At 37.7% G+C, this 20,572-nt stretch overlaps 1 protein-coding gene across 1 annotated transcript; it reads right to left on the minus strand.

Annotated features, from left to right (window-relative positions):
- Window positions 1-203: 203 nt before the first annotated feature.
- Window positions 204-20,170, minus strand: LOC142553732 (E3 ubiquitin-protein ligase KEG). Its single transcript, XM_075664189.1, has 16 exons — window positions 19,203-20,170; window positions 17,151-17,513; window positions 16,810-17,040; window positions 16,435-16,560; window positions 16,010-16,343; window positions 15,663-15,820; window positions 12,739-12,896; window positions 12,484-12,605; window positions 12,179-12,313; window positions 6,904-7,028; window positions 6,674-6,778; window positions 6,359-6,595; window positions 2,828-3,161; window positions 2,538-2,726; window positions 2,106-2,411; window positions 204-1,768 (listed from the first exon to the last, which is right to left on the minus strand). The coding sequence occupies exons 1-16, from the start codon at window positions 19,979-19,981 to the stop codon at window positions 563-565; spliced, it is 4,908 nt and encodes a 1,635-aa protein (XP_075520304.1). The 5' UTR covers window positions 19,982-20,170; the 3' UTR covers window positions 204-562.
- Window positions 20,171-20,572: the final 402 nt, after the last annotated feature.

Genomic DNA, 20,572 nt, shown 5'->3' on the forward strand with positions numbered 1-20,572 from the left:
AGGTTGAATATTGTTGTAATTGCAATCCAGTCGTCCATATGTGCATAAAAATAAAATGTATAAATTATTTAAAATAATTAACTTTCAGATTTTCAAATATTTTCTACAAATATTTTTTATAAATTTGAAAAAAATAAAAAAATAAAAAATAAAAATGATAAAAAGAGCTCAACCGAGTCAAACCAGTTTTCAAACAGACGATATATTTTTATTTCAACCCAATTAATAATAAACAAGACGGGCTGATACCACACAACACAGACCAAAATAAAAACATTAAAACTACAACTGAATTTTGCCTTTTTCATCCATATTTACTCGGAACAATATATTACAACACAGAGCCGAGCCATGTTATTGCTTTCCACTCCTCTGAAGCAGCCATCCCTGTGCTAGTTACTCTACCGTTTCATTCACAAAGTTTATGGGAATCAACTCGCGAAAGTTTGTTCATCTTATACCAGCTGTTAAGTGGCCACTTTTCCCTCGGAAAGAGTCGAAAACCTGAAGAGTGAAAGCTATGCTCGAAAAATGTATACTCGCAACGCTGGTTCGGCTCAGACTAGCTTTCTTCAAGAACGATGTCTGCAGGATCTCCGATCCATGGCTTCCCTTCACGCCACTGAAACTTGATCCTCAACTTACCATTAGCATCCACTCCAACAACCGTGCCTTTACTCGAAGGAGTCTCCATACCCCAACCCCAACGGGGGGTCACCAATCCGTCTTTAATCCTCACCTTATCTCCCACTTCAAATGGTCTTACCCTATACATTTCCCACGATTTACAGAGCCATAGCCTATCCATAAAGCAGAATGCTACCCAAATATCATCATCTTCTAAACGGTGCACCACTCCAATACTTGAATGGCATACGTCCCCCCACTGATGGGTAGGACTCGAAACATTTGGTTTGACCCTAACCCAGTCTTTGACACGAAGTTCACGTTCCTCCACAATTTCTACTTCTGAAGGATCCAGCATCCATGCCTTGGAGCCAGCAGGTGTGTATATTCTAAGCTTTCCATCCACATCAATGGCTGATACAGTCCCTACACTTGCATGGCTGTGTCCTGACCATCCAAACCTTGGTTGCTTAACCGTGTTAGCAACTTTGACTCGCTGCCCAACTGCAAGTTTATTAACTCTATCAAGATCGGATGGATTCCCCACCCATAGCTCTTGCTCTCCACAGAATCCAACAAGTATGCTTCTATCTTTTTCATACCCAATACCTTGTACAACACCAATGCTACCAGGCAAAATAGATTTCCAACTAGTTCCATCCTCTCTCAATTTGACCCACTCGCCCACTTCGTAAATTTTCTCTACTTCTAAATCCGAAGGATCCCCTCTCCACAACTCTTGTAAACCACTGAATGCAACTCTAACCTCACCATCGGCATTGACATGGGTAATAGCACCTCGAGAATCAGGCCGAGCACCTCTCCAGCCCCATCGTGGCTCAACGAGTCCAGTCCGAAAACTGACATGTTGACCAACTCTCAACCCAGGAACTTTTTCAACATCACTATAATGAGTGAAAAGCCTTCCCTTGCGAAAACAACAAGCTAGTTCTAGATAACCATTATCCTGTACGCTATGCACAATAGCTAAACTTACTTTTCCTATGCTGTTCCAGTCATAGCTTGGTCTAGCACCCAGGCTTGGTTTTGAACGCACCCAATCACCTACTTCAAATCCTGGAAGCCTTTCTGCATCACCAGGAGAAACTTTCCACAAACTGCGTCTTCCAGAAACTTTGGCCTATGAAAAAGGTAGTTCAATGTCACACTCTATCATATGGTGAAAACTTTGAACCACACACAAATGGCCTCTCAAAAAAATTAAAAGTAGGACACTGTTGCTCAAAGGCAGCCAGACTTTAAATCAGTAGTAACAGAACGAGAATGAAAGAAACAACACCGTTTTCCTTTCCAGTCATTGAGGATGTTCTACAACAAAAATTTTTAGCTTCAAGGGAGATAAAAAATGGACTTTATAAATGAACAATCCACTAATTCAGCAGAGTATCAGCTTTAGAGCAACGGGGCCCTCTAGGCTCAACCCAATGTAAATAGATACACGAGAATATAAAGCTTACATTCAACGTGCCATCCATGTCGATCCTCACAATTTTCCCAACAGTGGCCGATGTTTCGTTTGACCATCCAAGCCGAGGCTGAGTGACAGAGGGGATGATGTGAATTTCTTGCCCTAATTCAAACGGAGGAAGCTTCTCCGCATCTGTCACCGAACAGGAAAAAAGTTTGTTCCGGAAGCAAAAGGCAATTCCCATATCACCATCCTCTTCCAAACTATGGACTCTACCGATACTATTCCTTGTTACATCTGCCCACCCATATTTTGGGGAGGAGACAGAAGCCTTTATTCTAACCCAGTCCTCTACCTGCACAGATTAAACAATCATTGGACAGTGAAGTTAGTCTATCATTAATAAATTGGACCGTGAAGACAGTAACTGAGAGCATTGATATTTTAAATCCAGGCATTAACTACCCGATACAGATATTACCTTGAAATCCTCCACCTTTTCCATGTCAGAAGGATCAGCCTGCCATGGAATGGGCAGGTTGGGAATTTCAATCCCCAATAGGCCATCATTCTCTATCTCGCAAATTTTTCCAACACTATGATGCGTTTCTCCACCCCAGGCATATCTAGGCTCCGCAACAGAACGCTTAACACAAACCCGATCACCAATCTGAGAAACAACAGAGAAATGCGGAAGCCTAAAAAGTGAGGGAAAAAATAACATAACAATCAAGGAACCAAATCCACAAAATACCAATTCAGTGACCTCACCCTGAAAGGCTCGACATGTTCAACCTCTTCTGGTTCACAATGCCAAGGAGAAGTAAGATAGTTTAGGTACAAAAATAGACTTTTATCTGGTCGAATACCATAAACTACACCAATGCTCCCTGGAGTAACAGATCCTAACCCATGTTTAGCAGCAGTCAGCGTCGGGCGTATGCGAACCCAGTCTCCAACTTTGAATTCTTCCACTCTTTCCATTTCTGCAGGATCAGCTTTCCATCCTCTAGATGCTCCAGGAAAACCGACACGCAAGATTCCATCATCATCAACACACAGGACTGTTCCGATGCTGTTGCGTGATTGTTCACGCCATCCAAATCTGCATTAGCACAAGGTAAATTACAGCATGGGGTTGGATACTGATGATATCGACCAGGATTTTGCTACATCTTTTAAAAGGCATCATCCACATGTTTTTTTTTTTTTGGATAGGAAACATTACTTATATTAAATTGCAATGGAAATAAAAGTGTTACAGATGTAACGGATGAGTAATCCGCGACATTAATCTATGCTACAAACAAACTTCAAGACAGTACAAACTTCCAGTCCCTAACAATATTTGAAATGGAAAATCTTTTTTTTTGAGTTGAAACAATATTATATTATAATGATATCAAGGTTTACAACAGCGGATAAACAATCCGCATCTAATTAAATAGAGTTCACTATTACACCGCCATTATCAAGACCAAACATATTTCCAATCCCTGACTAAATCCGAGAGACAATGATGTTTATACTCAGGCATTACAACCAACCAACTTGCAACCCTGAATTTGATTGTTTCCCATACTTCTTCCGGCGGCTCCGTCTTGTCTTCAAATAATCTTTTGTTTCTTTCCAAACATATGGACCAAAATGTGCAATGAACAATCACCGACTAGAATCTCGCATGTTGTCTCCCTACTTGCCAACTCGGTTCCATTGAAAACATCTCTTTTGCGTTACTAGGAAAACTCCACAGAAAACCCAGTTGTTGTAAGATCTTTATCCAAATGCTATATGAAAATGAACAATGCAGTAACAAGTGATCCTGATTTTCCTCACTTTCCCAGCAAAGACAACACCAATTCGGGCTTAAAGCGCATTCTGTCCACCTTTTTTGCATAGATTCACAAGTCTGTAATTTCCCCAATGCCACAATCCACGAGAACACTTGGACCTTTATAGATACGGGTACCTCCCAGATATTGTGTACGAAAGAAAAAGACTGGAAATGCTGAATTGTGAAGAAAGAGTTATAGAAAGACCTCACAGAAAACATACCCGATGAATCCCCCAACCACACCCTAAAGTCCCCCACTCCCCGCTGAACCCTCACCGAATCTAAGACCCCTATCAAACAAGCTAACTCAATTACTTCTGTATCTTTAAAATTCCTTCTAAAAGTTAAATCCCATTTGTTAACTGAGATGTCGTGATTAGAAGCGTCATCTAAAAAATAAATGATCGGTTTGTTAATGACATTCGAAAGACGAAACAAAGACGGGAAACGCTCTTTAAACGAGACTCCCCCCCCCACCCACTCATCCTCCCAAAAACGAATGATGTTGCCCTCTCTGAACACTCCTCGAACCAACTGTTGAAAAGCCGGTAAAGAGCGAGAAATGCATTTCCAAGGACTTCTGAACGTCGATTTCTCTGCCTGCCCCAAATCCCATCCATTATCATGAAAACCATAAATACTGATGATAACCTTTTTCCAAAGTGTTTCTTTTTCCACCGACCCTCTCCACCACCATTTTCCAAGTAATGCTTTGTTTCGTAAGCGAATATTTCCCAGCCCCAAACCTCCCCTATCCTTTGGTTTGCATACTTGCTTCCACCCTACAATATGACAATGTTTTTCCCCATCGGCACCATCCCACAGAAAGTTCCTCATAATTTTTTCCATCTTAAGTGCCACTTGATTAGGCACTGTGAATAATGACATAAAGTAAGATGGCATGGCACACAAAACTGCCTTTATCAAAGTAAGCCGAACCCCCCTCGAAAGAAACGACTTTTTCCAGCTTGCCAATTTTTTTTACCATCTTGGAGATCACTGGTTCCCAAAATTTCATTGCCCTCGGGTTTCCTTCCAAAGGAATCCCCAAATACTTAATCGGCCGTTTTCCTTTTTTACATCCAATTGCATTTCCCATTTCCTCAATTTCATCATCTGATCTGTTCAATCCCATCAATTCACTTTTTTCCCAATTTATCCGTAATCCTGAAATACGGCCGAAGGTATTGAGAATCTCCACGACAGCCAATAAATGTTCATGTGACTTCGCAAAGAATCCACATGTTATAACAAAGATGATAGACAGAGTTGGAATATTCCACCAACAACCTCACTATTTCTGGGCTTGGGGGTTTGATCAAGACCGAGCTAGTAAATAAAATGAAAAGAGACAAATGTACATGAGAATAATATTAGGTAAAAGCCTCTCTCAAAAAAACCACCATCAAAAAAATCGAACTTAAAAATTGAAGACCAACACTATCCAATTATACAAGTCTTAATACCCAAAAGAGGAACTTCTGCCACAACTATGTCCAACTTCCTGTCTCAATTCGCCAAGACATTAGCAAAGTTATCATATTATCAGAAACATAAGGGAAAATCCAAAGCTATCGTCAAACAATATGCTGAATTTACGCACTAAATTCATAAAATCCCATTTAACCATTTTTGCTCTGTTAAGGTAGAGAGGTGAAGGAGTTTATTTCCACCTAAACTGAGGTAACATCATCCAGACAATTCAAACACCTTTGAAACTGTGAAAAGTTCCTCATAGGCATTCCATGAGTGGCCTAGATATTCTCTCTCACCATACCTACCAAAGATATATTTGGATCATCATTGGCATATCAAAATGCTCAATTTAGACCAATTCGGAGTCGAATTTCGCCATTTATCTGTAATCATGCGCCAACATTTATGTGGTTTTGGTAATGAAACCATCTACTTTTTAGAGATATACACTTCACTCCAAAAGCAATGGGAGACACATTCTCATGCTTGATGATTTGACAACTTTTTCATTCAATAGAGGAGACTTGTACTAGCTGATTTTTGATGCATTACAAACCTCCTTTTTCAATTGTTTCCCATCTGTTGTGCTGTCTCTATTCTTCTAAAGTCTTCTATTTTCAGAAATTGAAAGTTCTTACAAAGGCTCAGACATCCACAATTACAAATGAAAAAAATTATATGGCCGTGCTATATCTCCCACTGAAGATTGGAAATTACATAGATGACGAGCACACAACCCAGAAAACATGGTAAAAAACTATGAGTCTAAATCCCCATATTTGAAAGCTAAATCACTTGAAGAAGTATGGATGTGCACATGCATTAAAAATTCTTTCCATTAGGTCATGAGCCATGTAAAATGAACAAGGATTGTAACTTGGCAGTTGGCACTATGGACAAAGAAATAGTTGATGAAAAAAGGTAAAATAGATTTAATGTAAAAGCTTATTCCCAGAGGAAATTGTCTTTGTTTCATCATAGAGAAACCATACCTTGGCTCTTTGACATCAGCTTTAAGTTGCACATGTTGCCCTCTGTCCAACGGAATCACTTTTATAACTTCACTTATCAGTGCTCGACCTTCTCCAGAACAAGAACAAAATGATACATCGAGTTCATTACCACGGACAGCTTGGACAAAACCAACACTTTTATGTGTTGCACCTTGCCACCCATAAGTTGGTGCATTAATGCTTCTTCTGTATTTCACCCAGTCACCAACTTGATATCTACACAATGTTTGATGACATCAAAGACCATGGATGCAATTAATCAGATCATACATTGCAAAATGATTTTTTACGCACATCGTCGGGGATAGATAGACCCCTTTCTCCGCCAGTGCCTCCATTAAATCTTCGGATATCCATTCCCGAGGCAGATAGTCCAAGAAGTCACACAAAGTTTTACCACTGCAATTCAACACAAACTTTAAGTATTTTGTTTCGATGCATAAAATGAAAAGAACCATCTGTAGCATTTCAAGTGGTGTTGATAGTATCAGTAGTCAAAGAAAAATTAAGTTTCTGATGCTAGCCTGTGGTTCCTGACATTAACTGCTGCATCCGGATATCTAAGCATAACAATGACCCAGTTCAAATTTTCACGTATCATCTTTGCTGTATCAGCTGCTATGTGAAAGGCATTGTCACCATCATCATCCTGAATTAATTGAAATGGAGACAGCATATGAATTAACTGCAGAAGATATATTTGTCGATAAAGAGAGAACACAAATTTTGGATATGCTTGATAAGAAATCCTGCAAAATAATAATTACAAAGAAAAGCAGTGGCAAGATCAATTCTCACAAATGCTCAACTTAAACAATGTGCAAACTGCAACCCCCTATGGAAAAAAATCCAGGATTATCAAAGCTATCATCACTTTGTTGTGCATCAGTCAAAGTTTCTTCAGTAAATACCCAACAAGTAGTTCTAAATATTTTCACCAATTCTCTATAGGACATCAATCAGTCTTAGCAAACATATCAACAATATTTTGATATTAAGTGCACAACTTTACTATTCCACAATGACATATCATAATATTTTTCTATGGTTAAAAGGCATTTTAAAAAGAAAAAATGTCATTTGATTACACGTGCTCTCATTTCTCTCATGCTATACAAAAAGGTTGTAATTTTATTGTCAAATTAGCATGCCATTGATAAAACTTTAATTCTTGTTGTTAAGACTATGTAACCAATGCACCTAAAATATAATTATACTTGCTCATGACTAAAAGTTGTACAGCACTTCAATGGTGCAAGTTTTTTTCCTTTGTAATTTGTATATTTCTCACTCGCTTAATTCAATATCATGAAATGTTGGATTCCAAATAATAGCTTCTAGGATTTTTTTTTGGTGGTGTTTTGGGTTGACTAAAACCTGTCCACAAGATTACAAGACTATACAAAACAGCTAATGATTTCTAAGAGCTACAAACCAGCAAAGAGATTAAAAAAAGGTCAAGAGGATGATCTGCTAAATACAGGTCAAAGGATAAAACACGCAGGAAGTTGATTTCGATAAGCCTTCCAACACTATAGTTTTGCTGTGAATCGTTTACGATAAGCCAGAGATCAACAAGCTCCCAAACAATTGAAGAACAAATTGTTTTGAGACAAGATATGATTGATCCGAGAGATTCTCCTTCGTGTTTAAATTGAAAATTGAGTGATTCTAGAGACTTTAAAAGTTTGTTGAGAATTGGTTACATTCGAAGTAACTAAAGTGATGCTTGAGTAGTGTCCTTAGGTTAGACCTTTGGACATTTAAATATGATTTTGATAAAAAAAAATTAATACTTCCTATGTTTTAATCAAGGAATTTGCACTGAATGGAAAATAAGTTTAGAGTTTATCCAAAAAAAGGATAATACATTAAACCGTTGTTTCCACTAATTCCCGTTTTCATCCCTCGAATTTCCGATGTGCCAATATTTATTTTTTTATATGAAACAAAATTATATTAAAATAGGAAAACAGAGTAGGTGGACAAGATATCCTCAAAAGCACAATACAGGAAAGACTACACTATCATCGATAACATAAAAATTTCCAATCCCAAACTAGATCTGAGACAAAGAATGATTAAACTCTGCAGCTTTTTCGTCCAACTAGCAACCCTAGATCTGATCTTCTCCCAAACCTCCTCTGTAGACTCTGTAATATCATTGAAAATTCTAGTGTTCTCCTCCAACTAGATTGATCAAAATAAACAATGAACATGCGTTGCTCTTGGAAATATTCACTCCATACCCAATTCCTGCAATATTTGTTCCAAATTCCACTCGTGAACAAACAACGCAAAAGTAGGTGATCTTGATTCTCCGCTTTGTTTCGGAAAAGTGTACACCAATTCAGACTCGTTTTCATATTTTTCTAACGCATATATGCAAAGTTTCAATTTTCTAACAGCTTGCAGCAACTTTGAGAAAAATGACATCACTCTTTGCTCGGGTGTCCAAATGACAAACCGCTTTTTGGATTGCAAACTAGACTCGTAAAGGATTGCAGCGGTATAAAATTTTTAGGAAAAGCAGTTTATTTGTTCAGTTCAGACTATATGTGCTGCTGCAGAAAATGAGTAATGGAGAAAATTGGTTAGTTATCCCTTTCTTTTACAAATTTTCAAAATTTCATAGATATAGGGGAAGAAATCGTTTTAAATATTGAGGGGGAGAAAAATTTTGTGCTGAACTTATTTTGAAAATATGATTTTTTTATTCACACGAAAAAGAGGAGAAATACGTTAGTTGAAATCATTGTTTATCCAAGTTTATCCAAGTTTTGTGATCACAAAAAAAGAAAAAGATTGTCGGGTTTAAAAGCTCAAACAATTTTGATTTAATGATAACAAAACTTGTTTTTGTCTTTCTAACATATTCACTCAAGTGTGAAGTTGTAAACTCAATATGGAAGCTGAAACTCGAATTTAGTCAAACTGAAAAATCTGGCAAGCTTCAATATTTTGATGATATCTCACAGCTCGAAAATCCAAATGACCAGCCGTCAAGACGACTGAATAGAAAACTCAATTTGGGACAAGTCATATTTCACGTCAGTTGGGATAAATCAGATGGTATATAGGCCAAATTGAAAGTTGAAATACGAAACTGATTTCACGAAAACAGCAATCAGTTGGGCATGAGCAATTGCGGTATTTTGGTCAGCCTGATCAACTCAGTTATCCAAATGAAACGATTCAGTATATGTTAAGAAGCTAAGACGATGATATACAAATCATATTCACAAGTCAAAGTCTGAATCGGAGTTTAAGACGTTGATAAATGATGACGAAGCTACTGGTTCTACGCAGGCTGAATACCTCATCAGTTTGGTATAGTTGAGCAGTTGACCAGGTTCAATTGAACATTTTCAGTTGAGCAAATTCAGTATAGCTGGTTCTGTTTACCAGTTGAGCAAAATTGAACCAGCTGACCAGGAGCAAAAATGAATGACCAGTTTGTGCTCGGGAAAATGTCCAGCAAGGCGAATTTGACAGTTGCAATTTCAGCAACAGTACAAAAACATTCCAAAATGTCATATTCTTGTGTCTAACGTATATATCAATGTTGGGACATATAAATACAACATCTTGAAGATCAAACAAAGGCTTTGGAAAGGAATTCAAAGCATGGATAGTTAGCATGAAGAAATCTGCTAGTTGAGAGCGCAAGCTCTTGTTTGAAGATACATTTGAGATGTACATTGTAAAGGATAAATTTCTCACACACAATCACTCGCATATATATAAGAGAGTTGAACCTCAAAGATTTGATGAGTGAGTCTTTACACAAAGACGTAAAACAATGTGTTTGCAGTTTTTGCATACGAGACGTTAAACAATATGTTGATTGTGAGATGTAGCATGTAATCTTGAATGCTAAGAGTTCTAGTTGGGTGTTGCCTTCTAGATCGGGTTTGTACAAAGAGTTGTATGAATCAAAGTCTTCTAGTCAATCCTCCTCGAGGGGAAGAAAGGGGTGACGTAGGAGTTTTAATCTCCGAACATACAAAAATTGGTGTTTATTTGTGTATTGCATTGCACTTATCATTTTCATTGTTTTAAAAAAGTGTTGTTGAAGCATTTTATGTGTTCTTCAATTATCAAAATATTGCATATCAAATGTTTGATAAAATACTTCAACCGAAATGTTTTTACTCATTCAACTTGCATATATTTTAAATGTTTTACAATATGTTTAATCGGTTTCTACGAAAGATTATTTCGAGTGTCTTCCGCTTGGTTTACAAACCAAACTCGATTTAATTCATTGGTGTTCACTATTTCAAGAAACCTAGCTATTGTAGCTCCATGATTATCCACCGGATAGATCCTAACACAAACCCTAAAATCCGCCTTACCCAACTCCAAATGAACCGTTTCTAAAACGAGTACTCAACTCATCAATTTCAACCTCATTCAGAGCCCTTCTGAAGCACAGATCCTAGGCATAGGTGGAATTAATCGAAAGGTCCGCTGTTAATAGGTTTGTTATGACTCCAGGAGATCTGGAAAAGAGACGGAAAAAGACACTTGAACGACGAAGTCCGCCACCAAGCATCCTCCCAAAAACGAACGATATTCCCCCCTTTGAACACCACCCTAACTAAAAGATGAAAAACCGGGTAAGATCGATAGATAAATTTCCAGAGATTTCTAAAAGTCCTATTCCTTCCCAGACCCACGTCCCAACCATTATCTTACAATCCATAAATACTCTTAATAACTTTTTTCCACAAAGGTTTCCTCTCCACATGACATCTCCATCACCATTTCCCTAAAACTGTCTTAATCCTCAAGCAAATATTCTCCACTCCCAACCACCCAATCTTTTGGTTTGCAAACTTGATCTCAAGCAACCAAAATGGCAATGCACCTCCCAATCGGCTCAATCCCACAGAAAATCCCTCGTAATCTTTTCCATACCATTTGCCACACCTAATGGTACTTTAAATACAGACATGAAATACGTTGGCATCGCACTCAGCACTCCCGCTATCAAGGTTAATCGGCCGTTTTGGTCCACACCGTGAACCAAGCGCGGTTGATGGCAGTCTCCAAAAAATATTAACCAAGCGAGGTTGACGGCAGTCTCCAAAAAATCATCCATAATTTATAACACTCTCTTCCCCAATTAAAAACAAACCCTTAATTTTCCTCCTTAAAATGAAAGGCCCGTCGCCTCCTCGCCCAAAATCAAAACCTTTGTCGCCCAAATTGAGCCCACTGTCCACCATTGCAGTAATAGAAGCATCGATTGTCGATGCAAAAAGCTCCTCGGTGACACAGCAGCAGATAAAGTCTAACCTTTTCTATTTTTCTGAAAATCGAGTGTGTATTATTTCTGTTAGGGATTAATTTAATTTGGGAATTTAGTGACTTCGTTAACGATGAGGACCCAATCGGGCAAAATAAAAAAAAACATGAGGGACTATATCGGCATATCGGAAATTTGAGGGACGGAAACGGGAATTGGTGGAAACAATAATGTCGGTTTAATGTATTATCCCCCAAAAAAAATACATTCCATAAAATTCAATATTAATAAGTTAATAGCTGTATCTAAAAGGTAATAATTGAACTGCAAGCTCTAAAAACTTTCCATGTGGATTGTACGTTCCATTATGTTTGGGCGCAGTTGAAAAAGTAAAAGAGGTGGAAAATTTGAGGGTTTTCATCCATGGGGGAAGCAATATAATATAAAGATATTTCTAACTGTCATCACATTAGTTTTATGTGTATTGAAATGCTTTTTCTAGTATGCAGATTTTCTGGGGAAAGACCTGACCAGAAACAACAAACCTGCATATTATAATCTGCTCCAGCAGATAGTAGCAATTCAACACAAGGATTTGCACCTCTGGCCAAGGCCACATGAAGTGGTATCGCATTCTGCACACTCCTGATGTTAACGTCAACACCGGCTTCTAATATTATCTATAAAAGAAAATTTGGGAACAAATTATTACGTCAGACAACATTTCATGAAATGAGCATAAGTTATCATTTTAATTCAGACACTGCTCTAGAATATTATTATATTAATGAACTGGAGTCCAAACAACAAGAAAAAAATCATTCAGATCCTCGATATTAATTCAGCATACCCTGACTAGTTCAACGTCGTTAGCCATAGCGGCAGTATGCAGAGCAGTTTGTGCATGTTGAATGTCTTGAGCCATAGGATCTGCTCCGGCAGCCAGTAGCATCCTCACCAGTTCTCTGCCCTCTGAAGGATTATTCGACGTAGGAATATTAATAGTACAACAAACATTATAAACGGAATAACAAAACATAACCTGCTCATTAGCACCAAGAAAAAATAAAATAAAAAGTCCTGCAAAGTATAACCCGAATTATACCAGACTCATGTCCTTTCTTCAAGGCAGCAGCCATGCACAAAGCTGTTCCCTCGGGGCTTTGGATATCTATTGCTTCAGCAATCTCTTCCACAGATGCAAGTTCTACCCATCTTTTGACAACAGTTGAGTTCCATGTCATTACACACAAGTGCAGCGGCCTGCTTATAAAGAGTCTTAGAGCATGCACAAACAATAGAAAAGTTCCATACATCAAATGATGTACTGCAATATCTTTCGCTAATCTCATTTTCAGAGACAGAGACATTTGTGACAAGGGAAAATCAAGTTTAAAGTTATCTCATAAATGCTTGGACAATTTACAAACTAAAGAGTGTAAATGAGGAGCAAATTCACAGACTATATGTGCAACAAGTATTCATGAAAAAGTGTAATTCACGATAGAGTTGTGCCGTTGCATCAACATAGGAATAGATCAATGAACAGGTTTTGTTGTGCTTTCCATGTCTTTTCCCACTTCCCACAATTGCAGCATATTCCACTTTGGAAATGTAGATAGGGCGATAGGTAGAGGGTGTACTCAAACTATGGACATAATTTTCTCATGACAATAAGTTTAACAATAAATAAATAAAGAGATTAGACAAGCATTCATAGGCATGAAACATTTCATTAGTACAACCAAGACTGGAGCAAGGAACAAAACAACACAACCAGAAATTTGAAGAATGGTATCTTTATCAACTTAAGAGTAAAATGGACCAATTGATCTCATCCGAACCAACAAGACAACATAACTACTAGTATAATGAAGCCGATCCTCATACGCTGTGGAGAACACTGAGAGTTGTGATTATGAAACATCAAAACAAAATAATGATTGCCTCTCGAAAGAGGTCCTACAACACCATTCTGGTAAAAATAAATATATTTCAACCTGAACTGCATTCTAACGTCTACATCCTTTTATGCGTAAAATATTTAAGATACGCTTCTCAGCATGATATGTTCCACATCAAATTCTTACCTCTCTTACCACCGCACAAATTCAGAGATTATAAAGGCTACACAAACAGGTGAGAACTGAGAATGCAGGATCACCTGCCCGCTATCAAGCACAAAAGAGTACCAACAAGGAAACAATAATTCAAAATCAACTCTCCCGTTCTGATTTTCAGCAACAAATTAGAATGTCAATAGCAACAAAGATTTCACTCAATCTTCCAGGAGATATCATACTAGGTTTAAAGAAGTGGATCTGCCTTGTGTTTTTATTGAAGGATATCCAACAATAATAATAGTTTCCTTTAAAAAAATTTATTCATCCTTCATTTTTGCAGAAGTAACTACAGAAATTGGACCATGTTCATCTACACAAAAATATTCTTCTAGATCAGATACTTCACGATCTTTCCAGCATGCTTAATAGCATAAAATAATGTTAAGCTCATATAATGCAATAGTCTGCTCAGCAGCATTCCCTAAGTTTGCAACACCTTCACAGTATGCCAGTTTCTTACTTATACATGCTTCGTTGCCATGATTAACAGGACAATAGCATTCTTATCAAGTTACTCAACAATTATAGAGGAGTTCAAATATTATGTTCCCTTTTTGCACAGAAAATCCAAATAAGATTTATATCCCACTAAATCACACAATCATCACCATGAATCTCTCCTTGACCCCAGCGGCAGTCTAACTTCAAGTCTGGAACCATCGGATTTTTGCCAGCTTTACATGACTACGGCAGTTAATAGAGTGACTAGAACTACCCTTGTGACAGAGAACACAAGAAAGTGGTACTATGGCATAGTTGTCAAAAATCAAAGGCGCATTCGAAGTGTACACTTTACGGAAGTAAAGCGCAATAAATAAAATATTTAAAAAAATAAATACAACTTTATTTAAAAAAATATATGAAACATAAGAAATCAAATATTGAAATTATCATAATCTTCATCTTGTAAATATCACATATTAAAATGCGAGGGCAAAGGAGGAGCTTACACAAGGCCATAAGGGCAGAGACGATGGGGAAAATGCAATGCGATGTTGGAGTTTCCTGTGCTCTTTTTATGAATAAATAGAAGATAAAGTGCACTTTAAAAGGTAATTTCACCTCTATCACAATTTTTTTTTTAAAAAGGCTGTTTTTCTCCGAAGCGCAAAACTGAAAAAAGCGCATGCTTCATGGAAGTCGTGCGCTATGAAGCTCATTGAAGCTCAGGCATTGCGCTTCGCTGCGCTCTGCGCTTTTGACAAATATGTATTATTGCAATGCAATAATAGGGAGATGAAAGAAATGATGAGCATCGCGCATATTTCACTTAGAATAGGTGATAAAAGAAGATGAAATTCTAAAAATAATGATAATGATAAAGACCATGTGATGCATGTGCAATCTACAAGATTCAGTAGTTCTGTGTTATTAGCAGTTTAACTAGATCTTACCTTTATTTCGAAAACCTAGATTATTGTGCTGTTATCTATAGCTATTTAGGTAGAATGATAAAAAGGATATGCAATTTAATGAAGCAAAAAAAAGCACAGGATGTCAACGAAAAGCATTTCTCCAACTTCAATTTCTTGTCTTGAAACGGCCTGGATTGACCCAAAAATGTCTACCTTGTTCGTTCATTTATGGAAACTGTATAGCTTCCCCCAAAATACGAACAAACACTTTAATTCATTTTTACTCTTTTTCCTCAAACACACTTTCCCTCCTTTTCACATCTCACAAGAAAAAAATTATTTTTAACTAAAGTCCTCGTCATTTCCCAAAGAAAAAAGGATACAAGTTTAAAATTTTTTAAAAAAAATTATCTAACAATTTCTGACATGGTTCAACATCTATAATAACAACTCTATTTCCTCAAAATAAAACTAAAAGTTCATTTTATTTCCCAAAGAAAAAACGTAGACAAGCATATTTCTTCCGTGATCGCAGGATTTATTACACTTACGTCAAATGCTTGGAGTTCAGTATACTCATTGATTTACAGCCACCATATTCCAATATGACCAGAGCACAGTCCGTGAATTTTTTCGTAACAGCCCTGTGAAGCACAGATTCACCTTCATCATCGACTGCGTTTGGATCCGCACCAGCCAATAATAACTCCTATTGCCATTCAAAACCAATTCAAAGTGACATAAACTAGACACCGAATTAAAGAATAAGCATGAAGAAATAAAGATTGTACGTGTGAAGTTTGGATGTGTACGGAAATGAAGTTGTCTTCGGTATCTTGCTTCATATGTCTATATTTATCAATATTTGATCATCTATAGAGACTTAAGCAAGACTTACTCTCATGCAATCTGGCTGGCCATGGTAAGCACAGACATGAGCAACTGATGGACCAAGGCCTTCCCTTAACCTGGACCTGACATTAGCATGGCGTTTGATGAGTGCGTGGACACAGTCAGGTGATCCAGCTGCCAGGGCAAAAACAAGAGGTGGATCACCATCTTTGTCAAGGACATCCACGTTCACCTCTTTGTGTTCTAAAATAGCTTCAACAAGTTCGACGCTGCCCCTTCTGCAAGCCAGGTGGAGAGCAGTTTGACCATCTGTATTTTGTGCTTGTAGCAGAGAGCATAGTAAACCAGCATCTCCTGAAGCACTCTTCACTAACAACTCTCTGAATGAAACAGAGGCAACAAAAAGAAAATCTTAAAAGGAAAAAAATAACATCTAGAGAGTACAACACAAGTCAAAGTGTGTGGCCTTACCTAACTCCATTGAAACTGCCTTCAGACACAAGTCTGTGCAAAAAATTGGAATTTACTTGGGAAACCTCCAGATGAACTGATGGAGAGGGATAATTCCCATTCATTTCAGAGTAGCTTGGCAAGCCACTACATATAGTACGGAGCATAAAACAGATACCAATTCAGAATACAAGTGCAAGTACTATATGTATTTGGCATTTATAAATAATTACTGAACATGTAAATGCTATGGAATGTGACACTACCAAAATATCTATAAACTAGGTTATTCTGCAATAAGCAAACGAAAAACAAGGGCCATGCACTTTAGACCATATCGGTATATCAGGATTCTGGACTTGATCATAAAAGATAACACCCAATTTAGATTCTTACTTGTCAGGGCTAGCAGGTGGGCTCAGAGGAATCTCTCGCAAGAGTCGAAGAAATATTGCTGACATGGTATGAAACTTTGGTCTTCTGGATATCTTGACCTGCAGGCATTCTCCAATCATCTTCCACAATTCCCTAGGCATTCCAGCACCCACTACACTAGTATATTGAGGAGGTTGTTGTTGTTCTTTGACAACAGAATGATAGATCTCTTCAGCACTTAAACCAGTCCATCTGCAGAAAAGTCACCCAACTTTCTTTGAAATAGTTCTTCTATTTTAAGAAGTTGGGCCATATAAATAACAAAGCCATGCCAAAACAATTAGTAAAACAAATACACATACGGGATTGATCCAGTGCACATTTCCACCAATGTACAACCAAAGCTCCATGCATCAGATTCCGCAGATATGCCAATAGAATCATTCCAAAAAAGATGGAGCGGCTTTTTTACAGGTTCCCATGCCTCGGGTGCAGTATAATTTGGGCAGAGCATTGTGCAATCCATACATGAATGAATCTTGGAAGATTCAAGTTCTTTTCGAGCATTTCGACAATCAAGCTTCTTTAAAATAGCAGGAAGGCCATAATCAGAAACTACAGCATGACCATTTCCATTTAAGAGAAGGTTGGATGGCTTAATATTCATACAAACAACACCAGCTGCATGAAGCTCAGCAACCCCACGAGCAATATCAGCCCCATACCTACACTCAAAATGCATTACGAAGACAGTAAAGTCTCGGTAAAGCAACATTGTTTCCAGTGTATAAATTACCAATCAATAAAGTTAGTCATAATCAACATAGAAAGGCAATCATCAAACAGCCAACAATACTGGGGTAGCGTATAACTTAGATGCAGCAAATCATTTGTCACGTGCACGACAATATTTCCATTCAAATTCAGTAGACAATTTTGCATTAACAAAAAAAGGACATCTTGGCTGCAGTGATGTAAATTATTGTTGGAGCACAGAATTGTGATATTCAGTGTGTTAGTGGCTTGATATTTCCACAAGGTTTAAAACATTTTGTCAACTAGAAACTGCAGAAGAATTGTTTCAGACAAAAATCATAGAAAAATCAATCAGATTTTAAAGAACATTTTGGATAGTAGGGATTGGTCACGTTTCACATTAGATGCAAAATTCCCCATAACTATGGTTTTTGTTCAAGCCAAATTAATTTGTTCTTTTACGTCTGGTTGCAAAGGAAAATTGGAGACAGAGCAGAGTCAGATTGGCAAATATTTCCAAAAACTAGGCGGCAATGGCAGATAGGGTGAAAAAGAAGGGTAATTTTTTGTAATCAATTTATATTAGAATTTATTGTTAGATTTAACATAATTTTGGGGCACGTACATAAGGTAGAATGATTAGAATCCTACCTTGGATAGAAAACTACTCATATGGAACCTTTCCACATCTGTCGAATTCCATCACTTAAGGAAACACCAACAAGATAAAATCCAAATCATCTTTTAGTCCACGTAGAAACCAGCAATTGAACCATGATCCAATGAACACCCACTCGGGTATTAATGTCCATTCATCAATGGCGATGAAATGTAGCACACCCAGCATTTAGGGTGCATTGCAAACACCAGTATAAGTGAGATACCCCAATCTCAATTCTTTGCAAATCATGAACAGCTTAGAGATCACAGCCACTTTAAACACGTCTTAACATTACTATTATATACAAAACCACATACACGAAGCAAGGATATAAAGATGATCAATACCCCAATGAATTATATTAGCAAGATTCAAGTGATCTTTTAAACCCCATCCCTTATCAACAATAAATTTATTAGGTTTCCGCTATATCCATGGAGTTTTCTAAAAGAGAGCACCAATCTGTAAGTACCAAAAAGGAAGAGGCGATTTGAAGAGTCCATAATTTTCTTGAAGAACCATGACGAGATGATTTTTTGGCATACTGAATACCACTTTTTAGTTTCTGAGTTTTCCTTTTAAAGAGGCTCAAACACATTCACATCGATCTACATTTGAATACGATGTTTGCCGACTTTTTGGCAAAGTGAATACCCTTTTTTTTGTTTTGGAGTTGCCTTTTAAGAGGCTAAAACACATGCAGACCAGTCTTCGTTTGAAACTAATGCATACCTACTTGACTTACAAATGGCAACTGCCACAACTAATCAGTTAGCGATGCACACAACTAAGAAGCGTATACACAATCACGAACAAAAATAAAAAGTACAACAAGTACATAGGGGCATGGTTCATAACATTATAGTCCCAATTTCCTCCATCTCAAGTCCCAACAAGAACACGTCAAAGTTCCAGGTACACGAACAAACAACCAATCTATTGAAAATGTTGTGATTCAAATGTGGATATAGTAAATGCATAAGGGAGTAAAAAGAACCTAAGTATCTGCTCAAGAGTGAGGCGCCCTCCATTCCGCTTCATTGCTGATAGGATAGATCCATGGCACCTATCCAACACCAAACAAAGGTTGTTTTCCATTCTAGTAGCCCCATGGAAAGTGCAAACATTCTGGCACCACATGGATTTCCTCCTCAACTCCTCCAGCTGCCCCTGCATCCACACCACATCTGTCTCGCTGCTTATGGCCACCTTCTTCACCACCACTCTGTGCCTGCACCCCCTCCCCAGAGCAACCGCGGTCCATGTCCCCAAGCTCGATTTCTGACTACCACCTTCTCCTATCCTCCGCACCATCTTCAGCTCCTTATGCATCCCCAGCTCTATCCTCCCACCTTTGAACCCATTCTCCGTTCGTCTAATACCATTGCTGTAAGCACCATGGCCACCACTACTAGTACTACAATTAGAACTCCTGTTGATAGTATTATTTCCGAAGCAAATTTCATCACCATTAGCTACACTTTCGTCATTGCCAGTTTCATAAGCATCGTCACCTTCTTCATCATCTTCCTCATCGTCATCCTCTCCATCCTGGATCCAAGACAAGATGGCGTAGTTCTTTTTCAAAGCGTTAACAGAGTTGCCCACAACTGACACATGGCGGCAGCGTGGACAGGAGAGGGAAGAATCAAGGGAATCGGAGAACATCTTGGACAGGCACTGGCGACAGAACCCATGACCGCATTGGAGAAGAAGCGGGCACCGCTCCTCCTCGTCGTACTTGTTCTGGCACACCGAACAACACGGCTCCCTCATCCTGAATTGAACCAAGATTCAACTTTAAACGGTCGGAATCGAGATTTCACTTCGATCGTGGAGTAGGATTAGGGCAGAATTCCATGGAAAGGGTTTCTGGGAGGAGAGAAAGTGGGCGAGCAGACGGGGGAAGAAGAGAAATGGGAAAGCTTGATCGTGGGCTTTGAATACTTTTATTTCTACTCTTATTACAAACAATTATCAGACCTTGTAATAATATTATTTATGTTTGTATCCAAAACTAATTATTATATGTGAAGAAAATACAAAATATGGAAAAATAAATTTAATTGAATGCAATTTATTATTATTGTTTTTCAATTTTTTCACATAAATTTAATTAAATGCAGTTTATTATTATTATTTTCAATTTTGTCACAGAAATTATAATTTTAAAAATCATTTTAGGGATCTCAATTCTAAGTTAGTGTATAAGAAATTTTCATATTTAATATTATTATATCAGCAAATATTATTTTTTAGTAAAAGCTTCAAAAGCTTTTTTTTTTAAATCTCTTATGAAACGATCTCACGAATTTTTATTTATGAGACAGGTCAACCCTACTCATATTCACTTTAAAAAGTAATACT

The sequence above is a fragment of the Primulina tabacum genome, chromosome 8 (assembly GCF_025594145.1).
Source record: "Primulina tabacum isolate GXHZ01 chromosome 8, ASM2559414v2, whole genome shotgun sequence".
NCBI lineage: Eukaryota > Viridiplantae > Streptophyta > Magnoliopsida > Lamiales > Gesneriaceae > Primulina > Primulina tabacum.